The sequence below is a fragment of the Epargyreus clarus genome, unplaced genomic scaffold (assembly GCF_041222505.1).
Source record: "Epargyreus clarus isolate Ecla_fem2 unplaced genomic scaffold, WU_Ecla_fem_2.2 ptg000007l, whole genome shotgun sequence".
NCBI lineage: Eukaryota > Metazoa > Arthropoda > Insecta > Lepidoptera > Hesperiidae > Epargyreus > Epargyreus clarus.
This window is the reverse complement of record NW_027332215.1, coordinates 19,310,592-19,329,435: the sequence shown is the minus strand read 5'-3', so window position 1 is coordinate 19,329,435 and position 18,844 is coordinate 19,310,592. Positions and strand designations below refer to the sequence as shown.

General features: G+C 34.8%; 1 protein-coding gene across 1 annotated transcript in view; it reads left to right on the top strand.

Annotated features, from left to right (window-relative positions):
* LOC140743600 (uncharacterized) overlaps positions 1-18,844 on the top strand; it is a 235,745-nt gene that overhangs the window by 65,759 nt on the left and 151,142 nt on the right. Inside the window, exon 2 of the mRNA XM_073075014.1 lies at positions 5,802-5,945. Within this exon, the coding sequence (XP_072931115.1) occupies positions 5,802-5,945 (144 nt within the window). The remainder of the gene's footprint in view (positions 1-5,801; positions 5,946-18,844) is intronic.

Below are 18,844 nucleotides of genomic sequence, written 5' to 3'. Positions count from 1 at the left end.
CATTTCTGATTTTTCAAAGTTATGTGCGTGCGTATTTGAACTTTATTATCACTTGAATAAACGGTGGAGGGAAACATCGTGCGGAAACCTGCATACCCGCGAATTCTTAAAAAAAAGTATTCAAGGGCATGTGAAGTGTGAATTCGAACTTGGTCAGCGCGGTGGACTATAGCTTAATCCTTCTCATTCTGAGGGGAGACCCTTGCCCAGCAGTGGGACAGTAATAGGTAGATGATGATGTCTTAACCCCTCTAACTCTTTGAAGGGACCCGTGGTCAACCAGTGGGTCAATGAGTCGATAAAATATTAATACATATTTGTACCTACCAGTTGTGCTGCTCTGGAAACCGCCATGACGTGCCATAAATTTTTCAGCTACTCGTAGAAATGCCCGATGTGTTCTGATAAATCTCGGAGACTGGATAAGAACTCGAGCGCCTGAAAAGAGAAACGAGAATCAAAAACTACCAAAGCAACATATTTTCGGACTTGAGATAAAATACATTTCAAGAATTTAAGAATTAAAATTTGAAACACATTTCCACTTGTATGACCACTTAGTCTTGTTGAAGTATTTTTTTGCTAACACTCAGGCTGAATGTATATTGGCTATTGTTAGATGTAGGCTAATGGCAAGACGATACGCGAGAGAGAAAGTTGTGTAGACTACCAGCACTACTTGCAGCTTTAAATACTAAGTTGCTTATGCTGCCGGTCGGGTGTCCAATATCTTGTTTGATTTTATTCAAAAAATCCGTCAACGGTTTCTACACATCTGCAAAGATGCATAAAGTACTTAATAGTTTAATAGTATCAAGTATCATTTGAGATGCTAATTTGATAGTGTTAAACACTATAGGCGTTATATCTCCCGGTTTCTCAATTACAGGGAATGAACGAACAGCTTTACCTGTGACTAATACTTAATTTATTCAATGTTACTACATATTAATTACTTATGGTTAATGCGAATGAAGTTGTAAATAAAAGTTGTACGACGTTTACTTAGTATTTAACTGAGCTATATCCATACACAGACAGGCCAACGATCGACTGTATTGTACCACTCTTAATACTCGTATGTCGGATACTCGGATACTCAAAAGACAAAGTGGACGATAGTAGTCGATAGCAGCCAATGTGCGGTCAGCCATACGTAACGTTATAGACGTCTTTGTAATCCGACTACAAAACTGTCTATAATAAAGCGATAATGTTTATTACTGGATTATAAAGTCTAGTTTTGGATTCAGAAGTACGACCATGAATGTGTGATTCGTGTTATGGGGATGAATGAAAAAATAATTGGTCGTCCTCCGATTTAGAATATACCAATGAAACGTGAATTTTATTAGCTCAATCGGTTGGGATTAACCGTTTTAAAGTCCAGTTGAAAAATTTAACCCTCACATACCTGTATGTACGTGATGTCTTGCAAAAATGAGGAACCTAGTGAAGAAGCAATAAGCAGAAAAATCTAACCAGTTACGTATTTTATAAGATGCAAAGTGTACCGTAGTTCAAAGTTTACTATTACTTTACCATAAATTTTCCTGCTACATCTGGGGATCGTGCCGATGCATAAATTGACTGATATTAATATTGAATGGATCACAAACTTACTGGCATTCAAAAATCTAGTGGTATTTCAAGAGAAAGTAACTCTCGAAATAAAAAAATATACTCGCAGCCTTTTCAGTGCTGAAAGTTAAAGTAAAAGTAAAAGTATTTAAAAGTATCATTTTTGTGATCGAAAGCTAATATTATTGTTATTTAATAAGTTTCAAAGTTCCAAGAACAATTCTGTGCAAAATTGGAAACTTTAGTAAAGTTATAAACTACTTTACGATTGGTCTTTACAAAAAGACTGATATTTTTTCTTTTACAAGTGATATTTCACAAAAAATCATATATCGAAAACGCCATCGACAGGAAACGTTAAAACAAAGTGTGAATAAACGATATCCACATAAATGTCAAAACAGTGAACGGTAAAGTGCTAAAATCGAGCGGGGAATGTATCCGTGCGATCTGTTACAAAGTCCCGTGAAATATCAGTTTACAGATTGAAATGTTTATTGACTGCGTTCGAGTTGCTATTGCTTGCCCGTATGAAAATCCACTTGTAGTCCGAAAACTTTTCTGTGTGACGTGGAGCACCGTTGGTTATGGGTTGGCTATGATGGCCATATTGCCAACGTCATGTGTCAAAGCTACCTAAGAAGTGGTTTATTTTAACTATTTTCTTTGGCAATGTTTCACTTCATTTCACAGAGAGAGAAATAAGCTGCTTTAAAGTATATAAAATCTCCCTTTTTATATCGAAACTCAAAAGTTTTTTTAACAGGTCTATGCGGATAGATTGAGGAAATCTTGTCAATCTTTTCTTTGAAACTGTATTTTTTGGCTATATATGTATTATGCCGAAGCCACTCAGGAAGTAATAACAAGCTTCTTAAAAAAAATTACATGATAAAATTATATTCCGTTAACTTGATGTTATGAAATCCTCAACGCATGGTCATCATCATCATCAACCCCTTACTGTCCCAGAGAAGGATTAGGCGTAATTAATGAAGGATTAGGAGTAAGGATTAGCGTAAGTGCGTATTGGTTGACTTCACATACCTTTAAGATTTTTTTTTATATAAATCTCTCAAGTATGCAGGTTTCCTCACGATGTTTTCCTTCACCGTTTAAGCAGGTGATAATTAATTTCTAATACGCACATAAATTTTAAAATCAGAGGTGCGTGCCTGGGATTTGAACCTCGGACCCCTCGATCGAGAGGCCGCGTTTCTTAACCACTAGGCTATCACTGCTTTTACTACGACGCATGGTAATAACATTTATTATGTGAAGCAATCTAATATGCTGCTGTTGAAACGACGTTTATTATTCGATCTTCAGAGTCTAGGAGATGCAATTTAAGGCTGAACGCACATAGGCTACAGCCGCTTGATCAACTCGTGGATTTAGAGTTTAAGTTTTAATTATGGCGACTGAGGTAGCATCTCAAAAGTAGTAAATCATCTATGTAGTGTCTTATGACGAATGGATGACTAATTGTACTATTACATATGCTCAGGCATTCAAACGAAATTTAGACGCCCAAATGATAAGAGAATAATTATAGTTCAAAAAACTAAAAAACACGCTTTTATGATAAAATCAACTAAAAAGTTGAAAATAATTTTCAATTTAAGAATCAATTGCAATCTAAACTTGCGATGAACTTTGCTGAAGGTGCTTGAAAAACTTCGCCTCGAAAATCGTTAATCCTGAGGATGTTGATAAGGACAATGGTACAAAATTATTAAAATCGTGTATTGTCATCGGTTTTTGATAATTCTTTAAAATTTTGAATAAAACTGAACGTTCAAAGTAGATAGGAATCGGGCTTAAAGATTCCGTTACTGTTACGTACATACATACCTACAAACGTACAACCCAAGCTAATAAAAGCGCGTTAAAAAGCGGTTGAAACAACTGCGTAGCAATTTGATGATAATCTACGCAGCTATAGATTACGACAATATCCAATGTACGGTCACCCTAAAGTTAACGAATACTTACTTGTTCACACTTTATGAATTATTTAGATGAAATATTCTCTAGAAACAAGTAATTTAATTAAAAAGTCATAAATCAGACTGCACTAAAAAGGCTGAAGTAGAATTTCCAAAAACAGTGAAATAGGCGTTTCAGTTCTTATAAGTGATCGAAGGCGTTTCATTATTTTTATCCAGAAAGTCAAATACAAAGTTTCATAGTAGGTATCTGCGTCAAATACAAAAGATGTTCAAACTATATGCTCATTTACTATATATAAAGAACCTATGTGTAAAATTCCAGCAGGCTAAAGCCCAGCGGTTTCCCTTTGCGTTGATCGCTGGCACAGCAACTCACTCAATTAGACAGATAGTCATCTCGATGTGTTATATACTATATAGTATGTTATATATTATATAATGTATGTGTAATCTCCTTTTAATTTCCTTTATTTTGATACCCTACTCGATAGGTTTGGTTAAGTTTTTTTAAAATGTGTTACTATTTCGTAAAAAAAAATCCACCATTTACTCTCTATAAAATATATAACTTCAGTAATTCAAAGTTCTGGTCTTTATTTTACCTCGTTAGGGGTAGAATTTCATTATCTTTATCCAACAAGCCAGATACAAAATTTCATAGCGTGTGCTTCAAAATTGACAGTTGTTCAAATTCACTTTTAACTTCTATTTTACCATCTATGGGGTAGATTTTTTGGAGGGGGATAAATAAGTGTGTCCTTGTAGTAGTTGCTTCAAAATTAAAGGATTTAAAAAAAATAGTTTTCCCCTATTTTACCCTCTTAGGGGTAGAATTTCCAAAAGGCCTTTCTTAGTACTTATTTACGCTATATAGCAAACCCATATGCAAAATTTCAGAACTCTAAGTTGAGCGGTTTTGGCTGTACGTTGATTTCTGAAAAATGAAAAAGTCATCTAGTTAGTCAGTCAGTCAGTCACCTTGCTGTTTTATATATATATACAAATAAGTTTTTATAATCTCCGTTTAATTTATTTTTATTTAATACCCTACTCGATAGGTTCAGTTAAAGTTTTTTTTAAGTGTGTTACTATTTCACGCCAAAAAATCCGGCAATTTGATTTTTATTTCTAACACCTATCTAAGGACACTCGGGTCATTGAGACGAATATAATGACACCTTAATTGTCAAAATTCATCCAGCCGTTTCTTAGATCCGTACAAATAAAGAAAGACAAACATACAAGATACGCGCGAAACACATAACCCTTCCTTGGCAGTCGGGTAAATATGACCGAATAAAGATTTTTATGCTGTTTTTGTTACGACAATCTGTCAAAGAGTGGGTGTTTTAATATGCTAAAAAATATGTCGGAGACACTACTTACTAAGTTCTTATCTGTACTTCTATACATATATTATAATAAAGAGGAAAACTTTGTTTGTTTGTTTGAATGTAATGAATAGGCTCAAAAACTACTGACCGATTTTAAAAATTCTTTCACCATTCGAAAGCTACATTATCCACGAGTAACATAGGCTATATTTTATATGAAATATATTTGTTAAATAGACTTTGAGGCGGTTCAAAGGTTGCCGGGTCAGCTAGTACTTAATAAGTTCTTAGGCGTAGTAACCCATCATTTGTTATCTTTCACGGGAATTCTGTTCTATTTAAAGTAGGTTATAGATGTCGTTGGACGTCATCAAGCATCTTTCATCGTATGAAGTGCATGTCACATTTATTCCATTAAAACGTAGGAAGTACTATCACTCCAATTATGTTTAAAATATTAAATGGCTAGCGGTGATTTGTCAAAACTGCTTCTGCGGTAAAACTGCAAATGCATCTCAATTTCTATTAATTCCATTACGTGTCATATGTGAATACTACTTTGTAAGATGTTGTACAGATGCATTTCAATTTTTAGCATTTTTTATTCCATTATATGTTACATAAAAATAACAAATGTGTAAGACTAAACATACATTTGCGCGGTAAGACAGGCTATCTGGTTGTAGTGGTTACTGATGCCTTAGCGCATTTGCAAATTATTTTGGGGTACTATTTCAATGCGTTGTTACCAAAGTTGTTACAATAATTACTAACTACAATAATTATATATCAAATAAAATAGGCGGCTAGAGGTACCGCGCGAAATTTAATGAAATTAAAAAAAAATACTAGCTTTAAGAATAATTTAAAGCACTTATAACAAAGACTTTATTGTAAGACATATTCCAAATGAATGTGACGCGTTATGTTGCAGAGGTGGAATACAATTACGAGGAGGAGGAGGGCAGCGACGTGGACCGGGAGCTGCGGCCGGTGGCGCGCCGCACCGCCAAGCACATCGCGGCCGGCGAGGAGCGCCCGCGCATCAACTCCAGCCAGCAGACCACACCTACGGACGGTAAGTGATCTATCCAAAACGCTGCTACGAAAGTGCTACGAATAGCTTAGAGAAAAGTGCTACTTAGAGAGTACTGCTATGCCCTTTTTTGTTGTTTGTTGTTCGACCTGGCGGAGGCAATGCCGTGTCTCCAGATTTTTAGGTGTTAGAACTCTCTGTGCTTTCACTGGAGAGACACCCCCACCGTATATATACTCGTAATGTGATAAAATTATGATAAACTTAAGATATAATGGGACCGGGGCCAATAAATTTCAACAGTATTATTATCACGGATGTTTAAAGATAGTAGATCTTTCGGTGCTTTCACTGCGGAGACATTACCACCTTACATACATATATGTGCTTTATTACAACAGTTTTTGGCCGTGGTATGATAAAAGTGTGGTAAAAATATAAGATATGAATGTGACCGGTTTCAATTAATTTTAATAGTATTATTATCACGGATCTTTAAAGATAGTAGGTCTGATGGTGCTTTCACCGCGGAGAAACTACCGCCTTACATACATATATGTGCTTTATGACAACAGTTTTTGGCTGTGGTATGATAAAAGTGTGGTAAGTATAAGATATGAATGGGACCGGTTCCAATTAATTTTAATAGTATTATTATCACGGATCTTTAAAGACAGTAGATCTGATAGTGCTTTCACTGCGGAGACACTACCACCTTACATACATATATTATGTGCTTTATTACAACAGTTTTTGGCCGTGGTAGGATAAAAGTGTGGTAAGTATAAGATATGCATGAGAACTGTTCTTTTTTTATAATATAAGAGTAGCAGACGAGCATGCAGTCCACCTGATGGTAAGTGGCTACAGCCGCCCATGGACATCTGTAATCAACCCCAGATAGGATTAGATATTCCTACCTGAGGTCGGCCACAGCTGGGCTGCTACCCCTGAGGACTAAGCTGGAACGCCTCGGAAAAGTCTGTCTCCCTTACCACACCCTTCAAACCGGAACACAGCAGCGCCTAACACTGCTGTTATTAGGTAGAAGTAGGTGCGGCGGTGGTGCCGCCGGAGTCGAACCACATAGGGTTCTACCACCTTCAACAAGAATGTTCAATTATATTTTAATGGTATAATTATCATGATCGATAATAGTAGGTAGAGTTACTGTTTGAAGTCAGTTAGTATCTTACATGATAGCAGTAATCACTTAACATTATATAAATTGCAAATTTAGTTTTTCTTCTAATTAAAAAAGGAGGCTTAATAAGTTTTCAACCTTATTTAAGCAGGCTTAAGTCGACTAAACGAAAACTTTAAGTACTTTTATATTCCTGTACCGAACGTGGGACGTGTTCAAATAAAAATAAAGAAAAGTCCTTATAAAACCCTTAAATATAAATCTTAAGCATGTTTTACAATAATTACGTTTATTTAGAAATTAAAACTCCTAATATTTCGCGACTATAGAAACTGAAATACTTGTATTAAAATGTTTCGTTATTTATATTTTGAATGGAAGGTTTTTCATGTTATTCTCTCGCTTTCATTAAAGATACTTTGTATGCATGCGTATACTTTTACCCCAGAATATATTTAGTCCTGTCACGGCTAAATGAGGATATGTTTGAAATGCATTTTAGCGGACGATGGGATGGCGAAGAAACTATAGTGACTTCAGGATCGTAAGTATATAAATACCCGTATGTACCTACCATCTTTTACGTTTTACACATGCAATTATTAACTATCCGACTTTTGCCCACTAAAGATCGAAATTTGATGATTTCTAGTTGGTAGAAGTTGTTAAATAACGATCTTTTGCAAAACACTGGATATATTGATTTTTAATACCAGACGCTTCTTACGTTTTTATCCAGGTAAAATCTTATTGAATAGATATCGTCGCATGCTTGTATATAGGACAACGAAATCTTAGGGATACCGGAATGATATGGTATTTATTATAATTAGAAATAGTAGTAGGGGAAAATACGCTGAAACGTTTTGTGTAATATACAAGGCTCGTGCGTTCCGACAATTGAAATTAGTCCAACGCACGCCGTGCGTTTGGGTAATGAACTATACCTATTTTTTGTGCAAAATTATCAAAATTTGAACTTAAGTAGTATACAAAAATCTAAAGTCCATTTATTCATCATCATCATCATCAACCCATTACTGTCCCACTGCTCCTCTCATAATGAGAAGGATTAGGCCATAGTCCACGGCGCTGGCCAAGTGCGTATTGGCAGACATCACATACCTTTGAGATTTTTTTTTATAAATCTCTCAGGTATGCAGGTTTCCTCACGATGTTTTCCTTCACCGTTTAGCAAGTGATAATTAATTTTTAATACGTACATAACTTTGAAAAATCAGAGGTGCGTGCCTGGGATTTGAACCTCGGACCCCTCGATCGAGAGGCCGTGTTTCTTAACCACTAGGCTATCACTGCTATAAAGTCTATTTATTACTAACACATATTGACGTTTGTGGCTAGTGAAATTTTAGGATAGGCTCAGTAGCTACAAAGGTACTATATAAACCAAAATACAAATATACTAACTACTCGTACGTATACCGATTAGACAGAATTACTTTCTTTTATAGTTTCGCTGCTATGCGCAATATTTTGCTTTTCTATACAGATTTCGATAAATAAAAGCCCATATCATTCTAAATAACGTCTATCTTTACGGTAAATCCTACCAACCTACAATAGATATTTTCTAAATATGTACACACACGAAAATACCTTGAGGTATATGTATGTTGGTTTCGTGTAAAAAATCTACATTATGTAATTTAATATTTCTTATACACACAGATAAAATTAAACTACATAACTAATTTTACTGGAGTGTTATAATTAATACGACACAGGGACGTTGGATTAATTAAAAGTATGAAAATGTTGAGTATGAACTTTTTCGAAAACTGTGCTTTTACAAGTAGTACACTGACAAGTTTCTGGTAACCTAATGTTGACATAACAGAAAGTCGAAATGAAAAAAGTTATACATTCAAGTAAGAGTTTTCTCGTTTAGAGTAAAGTTATGCCTTTGTCAAAGTTATATTCAAATTCAAAGGTAATTAGTATAAATGGACAGAAATTTTAAAAGCGTGCAAATAAACTCTTTGTGCTTTCGATCGGAGCTAGCCAATGAAGTATGAGTCACTGGAGATCCGAGTTCAAATACCAGACTTAGTCTTTGATCTCATTTCGATTTCACAACAAAAATATTTGAAAAAACATGTATGTATATAAGAAGTTATATACATACATAATTTGTATATATGTATATAAGAAGTTATATACATACATACTCCTAATTATCACTCGAAATTAAGTTAAAGGAAAACTTGTTATTAGTAATGTTCTCGAAATTTCTCGAATTGACAATCTATCTTTATATAGGACATCTTTATATAGAGTCAGGATTCTAGATAAAAAATAGTTTTTAAGTCTCATGCTCAGCAGTAGCTTGAACAGTGTTAGAAACAGTACAGTTTGACCGGGGAGGACAACTGCCACAACTATTTCTAGCGTTATACAGTTTTGCGTTTCAATGGAAAGGTGAATGCTGACTTAAATAAGACAATCATCTTAGTCCTCAGGAGTAGCAAAGCATCTGTCAACGACTTCAGGTAGAATATGTTCTACGTGGAGTTACGCAGGTACATGGGCGGCGGCGACCAATCACTTTAAAGTATATTGCATGCAGGTTACTTACTTCAATCTTATAAAAAACATTTTATAAAACTGCCCTTCCTTAGTAGTTGGGTAAAAGTAGGTCCGTAATGGATAATGACGACCTGCATGGCGGACCGGTTACCACGCCGGTCTGACGCGCAGAGGGTCCCGGGTTCGATCCTCGGCCAGACTGATTTCTAAATGACGAATTTAGATTTCTGATTCTGGGATTCTGCCCGTGATTTAATTATCTCACAATTCTATCGCTGGAAGTTCCCATTTGAAGCATCTATGAGAGAGGGTGTGACTTTTTACTCCTGTTGAATTTTCAACTCCAAATTAGTGTGTCAGTTTAGGGATTTCATTCAGAGAATTCGTCATTTCCCAACACTTATGTTCACCGTATTTATTATATGAAAAATAAGCTTTAGAACCCCACGCTAGGAGGGTTGTGAACGTAGAAAGCTGTGTCGTGGTTTCCATGGGCACATATAAAAAGGAGAATACACAAACACCCAGGCCCAGAACAGATATCCAAATTCAGCTAAATGTCTGGCCGGAGATCGAACCTGGAACCCTTTGCGTGTCAGACTGGTATGGTTACCGCTCCGGCACGCGTTTCGTCGGTACAATTATACCGCATACCTATGCTACGGAATAAGAACAAGGGTAATATTGAATATTTCAATATTCTTAATTTTACCCGTACATTTTGAATCATATTTTCTTTAAGTAACTTCACATAATATGTTTGCTATTTTAAAAGACGCAAATAATGTGTGTGTGTGGAATTTCTTTATTTATCATTTTCGAAAATATGTATAGGAATAAAGTATGAATAAATGAAGTTTGATGAAACGGCAGTAATAGTGCGACTGGTGACCCTAGGAAGGTGTAGAGGAAAAATAAAACGTTTTCGTGAATTCGTTTGTTTCCAAAGAATAAATTGTGACTTTCATCTCGTTAAATGGGAGCCAATTATAGAAATTACTCACGAAGTTCGAAATGCGACGCCATGCGGTATTTTTTCGAGTAATGAGTGAATCCATGTAAATTTAACTAGATTAGTTCAGATTTTAAGTTAAAAATGAGGTGATCAAACTTATACATTAATTTTGCCTAGCACACATCGAAAAATGCCTATTTTACGTCAACAGGACCCTATTACCCGGGGTTGCCCCGGAAGCCCCCTTTTAGTCACCTCTTACGACAGGCACGGGATACTCTAGTCCTATTCTAGTCCCGAAACTACAGGAACAGCGACCGAGCCCTAGCGAAACATTAAATTGAACAGTTCTTTGTGAACTGGAGATTTCAATAATTATTATCTGTTTTTGGACAACGCATGTAATATGTCAATTTGTTACAATAAAGTGGGTGAGAATAATTCTACCATTTCAATTTATCTCTCCTTGCTAAAATTGTTGATTAACATCAACATCATATTGTGTTGTGAATGGCAACGTCCCGTTTTGAACGGGATTGTCCCGTTCCTCACGATGTTTTTTTTTCATTGTTTAAGCAAGTGATAATTCATTTCTAATACGCACATAACTATGAAACATCAGAGATAAAAGCCTGGGATTTGAATCTCGGACCCCTCGATCAAAAGGGCGGAGTTTCTTAACCACTAGGCTATAACTGCTTTTTAACATCGAAAAACCTCCACCGAAAATATCTCGTTTGAAGGGAAGCGACGGTTAGTCCACAAAACCGTATAAATAATAAGAAAAGATTTTTTCCAACAATATTTTTCAGCGACTGAACCCCTGTCCCGTTTTACAGTAGAATAAAAATGGTCATCGTACGTATACGTAAGAAAAAATCTTCAAACACGAGGACTATTTGTGTTTCTCATCGCCAAATTTAGACTATTTATTCTGAAAAGACGTTCAGCCTAAGGGCGATAAACAAAATACGGGAACATTTGTTCACATTGCTAATTTTAGCATATTTTTCTTTTTTTCTTTAATATTACGAAAATCTTTTAACAGGAGAACCATTTGTGGTTTCTCGTCGACAAATTTCAGATAATATTTACTCTGACGAACCCACTGAGTTTCTTACCGGATCTTCTCAGTAGTGGTCGCGTTCCGATCCGGTAGTAGTTTAAGAAAAATATTATACCTGACAATTTGTAAGTGCCGTCGTTGGCCTATACAAAATAAATATATTTCATTTCATTTCTGGAAAAGCAGTCAGCCTAAGGGCGATAAACAATCTAAGGAAACATCTGTCTGTACCGATTACTAATTTTGGCACAATAGCTGTCTCCTTTTGTATGAAATTTTGATAGCACAACGCCATTTTATTTTGATATTCATTCATTAATTGGCAATAAACTAGCACGTTTTACATTTCCTCGAGAACTAGATTCAGCTTACGTTATTAATCTCAGTCCTTAATAACTGTGTTGATTGAAAGCTCCCACGTCTTCACACGAGTAACGCAATTATAATGACATACGAGTGTGCATCTCTCACTCCTGAGAATCCCTAGCAACACTGCCGATGATTAAGCGACAGGCTATAGATAACAATTTTAGGATAAATACACCTGTGTTGGGAGACAGGTAGTTTCTAGTAATACTCGTATAGTAACAGAAATAAAACGAAAAACGTCGAGAAATAAGGGTTTCTTGTATGGCGACCCCCATTTATTTTCATCTTTTTATTTCTAGTATTTGTTGTTATAGCGGTCACCGTTATGCATCCTCTGTAAGAATTTCAAATGTCTATCTATTCCAGACATAGAGCCCTGTGACACACGGACTGAAGGCAGACAGCGAAGTCTTAGTAACAGGGTTCCGTTTTTATCCCATGGGTACGGAACCCTGATAGTAAACTATAGTAATAGTGAATCCAATCACATGTACATTAACCGTATGTAAACAGTGACACTTGTATGTAAACTATTCAAGTTATAAAGTCATACCGGCCTGACTAACAAAGAGTTCGATCCCAAAGGTTTCGATCCCGGGCCGGACATCCAAATAATCTATAACACGCCCTATCAAATGTTTTGCTTACCAAAGAGAGATATTTTACATTTATGCGTGAAAAGTGTCAGTTTTCGACCTTTGATAGAGAAAAATTGGATAGAGTTTTTATAACTGTTTTTATAGATTAATAATTTAATAATGAGCATCTATCAAATTATTTCGCTACTAGTTTACTACTTGCTATATCACAAGTACTAAGATACGTTTAAAAAGAATTGTGTTTAAACAGACAGAAGAAAGGAATAGGCTGAAAGCTCATGCAATTATTTCTGCGCTCACACTTTTAGAGCCCACCTTATTGTTTGAAACAAGAATAAATTGTTGAAGAAATATAATTATGTAGGGATAAAGCTTTATTTTATCTCGGAGAAAATTATTTCTTATTTCGGCGAACCTCAAGATAATTGGGAAATAAATTATAAATGTATCTATTTACAAATTAAAATTAAAAAATGTTAATCTGGAGGCACGGCAGTGCCTCCGCCAAGTCGAGCCAAAAAAAAAGCGTTCAATTTAAGTAAATTATTTAAATAAGTTGTAAATATACCTCAATCTGATAGAATCTATATATATACGGCTATATAACTACGGCTCTATCTACGTACTATGCGTATTAAGGTTGATTTGCACATATTATAAGACCTTGTGTATAACTACAGACATTGTAAGTAGACAGACAATAAATATACTTCTATACAATACTTTAGAAGGCACGGCTCGTCTTTACGCGGCTGTGTTATAAATACGTTAAACATATTCTATAGGAGAATACTACTTGGTCTGTTACAGCACACCGCTGACTCGTTAGATGTCTAGAAATGCAAACTACCTGATATTGACCCACGATGTGTATGAACTATTGAAGTTCATAGGTACTTCAGGTAGGATTTCATCCATCCATTCCATTTCTATTTGCATTTTATCCTGTAGCTATCTATAAATAACAAATAACAACGCATAAGAGTTCTGTCACCCACATTTTATTTCAAAATAAATACGTACATGTGCACCCATAAAATGCTGAATTTATGCGACGAGCATACTATGTAGAATAGCTATCCACAAAAGGGCCAATATTTGTTCAACCCAGAAATATGGATGGTTGGAGATTAAGGCGATATTGTTTTTTATAGGTAGATGAGCATGCACTCCACCTGATGGTTAGTGGCTAATGCCGCCCATGGACATCCGTCAACCCCAGATAGGATTAGATATTTCTATCTGAGGTCGGCCACAGATGCGCCGCTACCCCTGAGGACTAAGCTGGAACGCCTCGGTTAAGTATCCCTTACCACACCTTTCAAACCAGAACGCAGCAGCTCTTAACACTGCTGTTATTAGGTAGAAATAGGTGTGGCGGAGGTGCCGTCGGAGTCGACCCACAAAGGGTTCTGTCCCCTTCAATTTATAATTTGTATTATCCTCACCTCACTTGAGAGCGATGAAGGTGCTATAGCTTAAACATAATTAATCTCATTGAGCATTTTAACGGGAATATTCCTTCGAATATTCGACCAATTTTTGAAATTGATTCGTGATATTTTAATTAATAAACCGAAGAATGTACTTCAATTTAAGAGGGAATAAATGGTATGGTTCTTATTTGCTTCTCGTACAAGCCATTTTGCCGTCGACTCACAAACCTTGCCTCGTTAGTTCATGCGTATTTGAGGCTAAAATCTTGCATCTGAATTTTAAACCGAAACCAACTGAGCTCAAATTTTTAAATACACATTACAATTCTATGACAAAGCATGGTTGGATTCATAAATTGAATTAGTGATGTCATCATAATCTAATATAGCATACACTTCAAAACCGTAGTCAAATTGTTTTTAAGGGACCATCACGTTTATGGCTATCAAATGAAAGGGGTATCTAAGAAGAATACATAAAAATACTTTTTAATACATGTGTTTGTATTGTTAAATTGATGCTTTGAATTGTAATTCGATTATTAGAAATAGCAATCTACCACTAGCATAAAATATGTACAATAGATATTTGAGACATTGTTTCTCATATCAATCCAAAACATTTTAGTGGCCGCAAAGCTATACCCGATATCTAGAAACTCCAGAGCTAACGGGTCAGAGGAACTCGCGATAAATGTGTAGTGAACCGTCGAGTGGGAGTCGCCTGTCTGTCGGTATCCTGCTAACGCGGTCCAGTTCAGCTTTAACGGACGTTCCGAAAACATTTTGGTATTTTCAATAGATACTTTGTTGCGAGCTTAGTTCGATTTCTCTCTAGACTTTTGATTAATAAACGTTTATTTTTACAGTTTATATTAAAGTAAAATGGAATAGGGTGAGGTAAAAGTTAAAAAGTAGAATTATACTAAGCTATCCAGCCAATGTATTGTCTACCAGGGATCAAAATTTGTCAGTTTGTGCATACAAGAAATTCCATAATTTCGATATTTGGTGTGCATAAATTGGATAGATAGATAGTTAATTGTATGTATGTGTTTGTAGCGGATTGTTGCGAAGTAGTTTTAATCTTAACTTAATGGATAGATAGAGTCGGTGATTGTGATTTACAATGGTCACATGTCATGGTTATTCGAAATGGGAAGTATGTTTACGAGTGAAAAAAACCGACTCGAAGTTAGCTATCAGATGTGATAATCCTAACTGAATAAATGCGTATGAATTTGTTTATTTCTTTGCTACACTTTAACGCCTTAACTACATAACTCATTGGCATAAAATTTTGTACAGACTTTCTCAGGTGTTCAGAAAATAACATACAATACCTTTGATCTCGAAAAAAGTTACCGATAGATAAAAACCGTTGAATGCGAGAGAAGCCGCGGGCTAAAGCTAGTAACAAATAAAGAAGTCCAAGAAAAACCCTTAGCGTGCAAAATATTTTACCGCTCCGGTCGTGTTAGTTCAGTTCCAACAAGTTTCCTTGAATCTTATAAAGTTCGGAACGGAATGGCTTAGTGGGACGTCGCGACGTTGATTTATGTAGCACAGAAGATCAACGCCGAGTCGCCTCACTGCACTTTGTAACATTTACAAGATGCTAGATTTTTTATTGTTTTTTTTTATAATATAAGAGTAGCAGATGCTGCTGTCCACACGATGGCAAGGGACTAGTGCCGCCCATGGACACCTTTAATCAACCCCAGATAAGAATAGAAGTCTGCCACAGATGCGCCGTGCCCTGAGGACTAAGCTGCAATGTGTCGGATAGTACATAAGTATTTACTTTAAATAAAACTGAAGTACCACTTCAGTGTTATTATATGAAAATAACTTGAGTTTCCAAGTTCACATATATGAGCTTAAAATATCTATGACACCAAAATATACTTAACGAGAAATTTCTTATAAAAACAACATACCCGACTGCTTAAATAAGTATAGCCTATATACATTATAACATATACACTGCCAATTTCGGCGAGTTTAACGGCACCTCATACGTTAAAATCTGTCTAGCCGTTAGGCTGTATAGGTAGTCCGCTCCGAATTTAGAAATAAATCACGTCGCCATAGCAAATTGTATGACTACACCAACGCAACAACTTCAGAGCGGACTAGCAGTTTAGCGCCGACTACACACTAAAGGCATACACATTATATACACATTATATATATATATATATATATATATATATATATATATATATATATATATATATATATATATATATATATATACTAGGTATCGCTTGTGTGCGCTCGCTGCTAAAGCAGCTCGCGAAACGGTTGTCTTCTTTAGTTTTGCGTGCAAAAATTTTTTACATTTTTTACCCGATATTGAAGTTTTATTAATTCTGTTTGGGGCTGTTTGGAAAAGATATGAGTTAATATTTGCAAATTACCAAGAATTTGGGTCGTGATTTTTTTGTCTATAAGCCATACATTTTAAAGACGTAATAAGGAGACTTGAAATATTATATACAAAAATAACTATTTATAAAAATTGTTATTTCTTGTATGACAACACTAAAATATTTTTTTACCAAAATGTGTAGTCTATTAGTACATAAAAACGCGTCATACATTATTTCTATATATTATATTATCTATATTAATTCTATACTTATAATAAATCTGTAGAGAGGTCAATTCTGTACAAGAAATATATTTCCAAAATAACTATCAGGGGGTATTTAGGGATCGATACTGATGTCAAGAATGCAATCATTAAAATTTTTGTCTGTCTGTCTATATAACCGTTATAGAAAAAAAAGCTACTCGACGGATTTTAACTAAACTTGATACAATTATTTTTCATACTCCTGAGCTGGTTATAGTACCTATACTTTTCATCACGCTACAATCAATAGGAGCAGAGCAGTGCAGAAAATATACCTCTTATATTATATCCTTCTTTTGTAAATCGTATATCATATTTATCCTGTCCATCCTTTGAAAATATCCAAATATACCTAATAGATTATGGCCCTTCTTTAGTAAATCTTATATTTTACCCCTCTTTTAAAGTCACAAAAATGTTGAAGATTAATACATTTTGTATCCTTTATTTGACTACATACCACATCCACAAAATCTGTGTCTGTATCTGTTAATAAATAATTATAAATGAATACGTAAGAATAGAATCTAACATCTTACGCCCCTTCCTGCTATGTGCATGGTAGAGTTACACTCCAAAAAGAATAATCACGGGTAAAATTCATATAGGTAACTTAAGCCACAAACAATTTAACACATACAACGAATTAAACTAAAATAAATAGAATACTCAAAAACTCAAGTCATAAAAAAATTTCAAACCAGTTATTGCCAAATATTCTCAACATACCAATAAGTTAGCTCATTAAGATTAAATCATATACATTTTTAAACGACTCATAAATTAATTCCGAAATATATACTTATAAACCCTGTAACCGATAACCATCAAATTCTCTCCAAATAATCTAAACAATTTGTCTTGCTTTTCTTCTTTCATATCTTATGACTCGTAATTCTTCTCCTTCGAAATGGTAACAGGTGCTTTTAATACTTTAGTATTGAATGCCCAGTCCGTTATTATTACATTCCAAAGACCACAGGTATTCTTCATTGTTTGATCCAATATTAACATGAAAACAAAAATAAAACTTGCAATTAATTCTATTTAAAAATGTAAGTAAGTAAGTACAAGCTGTAACCATACTTTTCCAATTGTCCGTAACGTAATGGACACTTAGGAATAGAACAAACTTTCTATAACCTAATCCCATTATTATTATACGGATAATATAATGTTAAACAATATAACATCGATAATTTTAAAATTCAATAATTACTTTCGGATATTATCCGCACAATGAACCCTAGTAAATATTTAACATATACTCCAAAACGTGAGGTGTTAAATGTATCACGAAATATTAATAATTTGAAGCCTGCAAAAATTGTCTTATAACATTAAAGTTCTTCTAAACAAATATAACATTTGCTCATAACAACGGTACTGCCATTTTATATCTCGACTGTGTAAGTAAGAACTTTTAATATAGTGTTATTATGATTTATATCAAATTAAGGTAAAATGAAAACAAAAACATTTGACCCAGAATCAAATCAAATTCCTGAAAAACGCCCGGCTAGGCTACTATATATCTATATACTTAAAACAATCTGTGCCAACCAACATTTGTATCGATTCTTAATTTAAATATATCGAATAAATTAACTTACGCAGTTTTACACACCCGATCCCACTGGCTGAATTGTTGGGGGTATCTCCAATGGAAGACTTCTACCTAGTTATTTTTATTTATTTCCAAGACCTCCACAAACATCGTCCATGACATCTGCCGTTTCCCGCCATAATACCCTTTTGTTTTTTTTAAAATCACGAATACAGCGTTACAGCCAATTAAATATGTGGCCAGCATTATTTTTCGAGTGAAAGGTTTTAACCTAATTTTAATTTTATTTATTTTTATAATGTTAATAATGTCTCGCCTGTCTATCTCGCTCTAACACATACGTATACTATGCTCTGACTCTTTCGGATTGCCAATCTATTAGTATAATATATCTATGGTTCAAACTGTTAGTAGCTAACAACGCCACGTATTAGGTAATAACTTCAAAAGGAGACAACAGTTTTAAATATTACATACAAAGATGCATGCGTATAAAAAATATTATTTTGTGTACGGCACCACTGAATTTTTTTTTACCACAATGTGAAATCTATTAATACCTACAAACGCATCGTACATTTTAATGTTGTCAAAATATACAACAGCTTGAAATATTT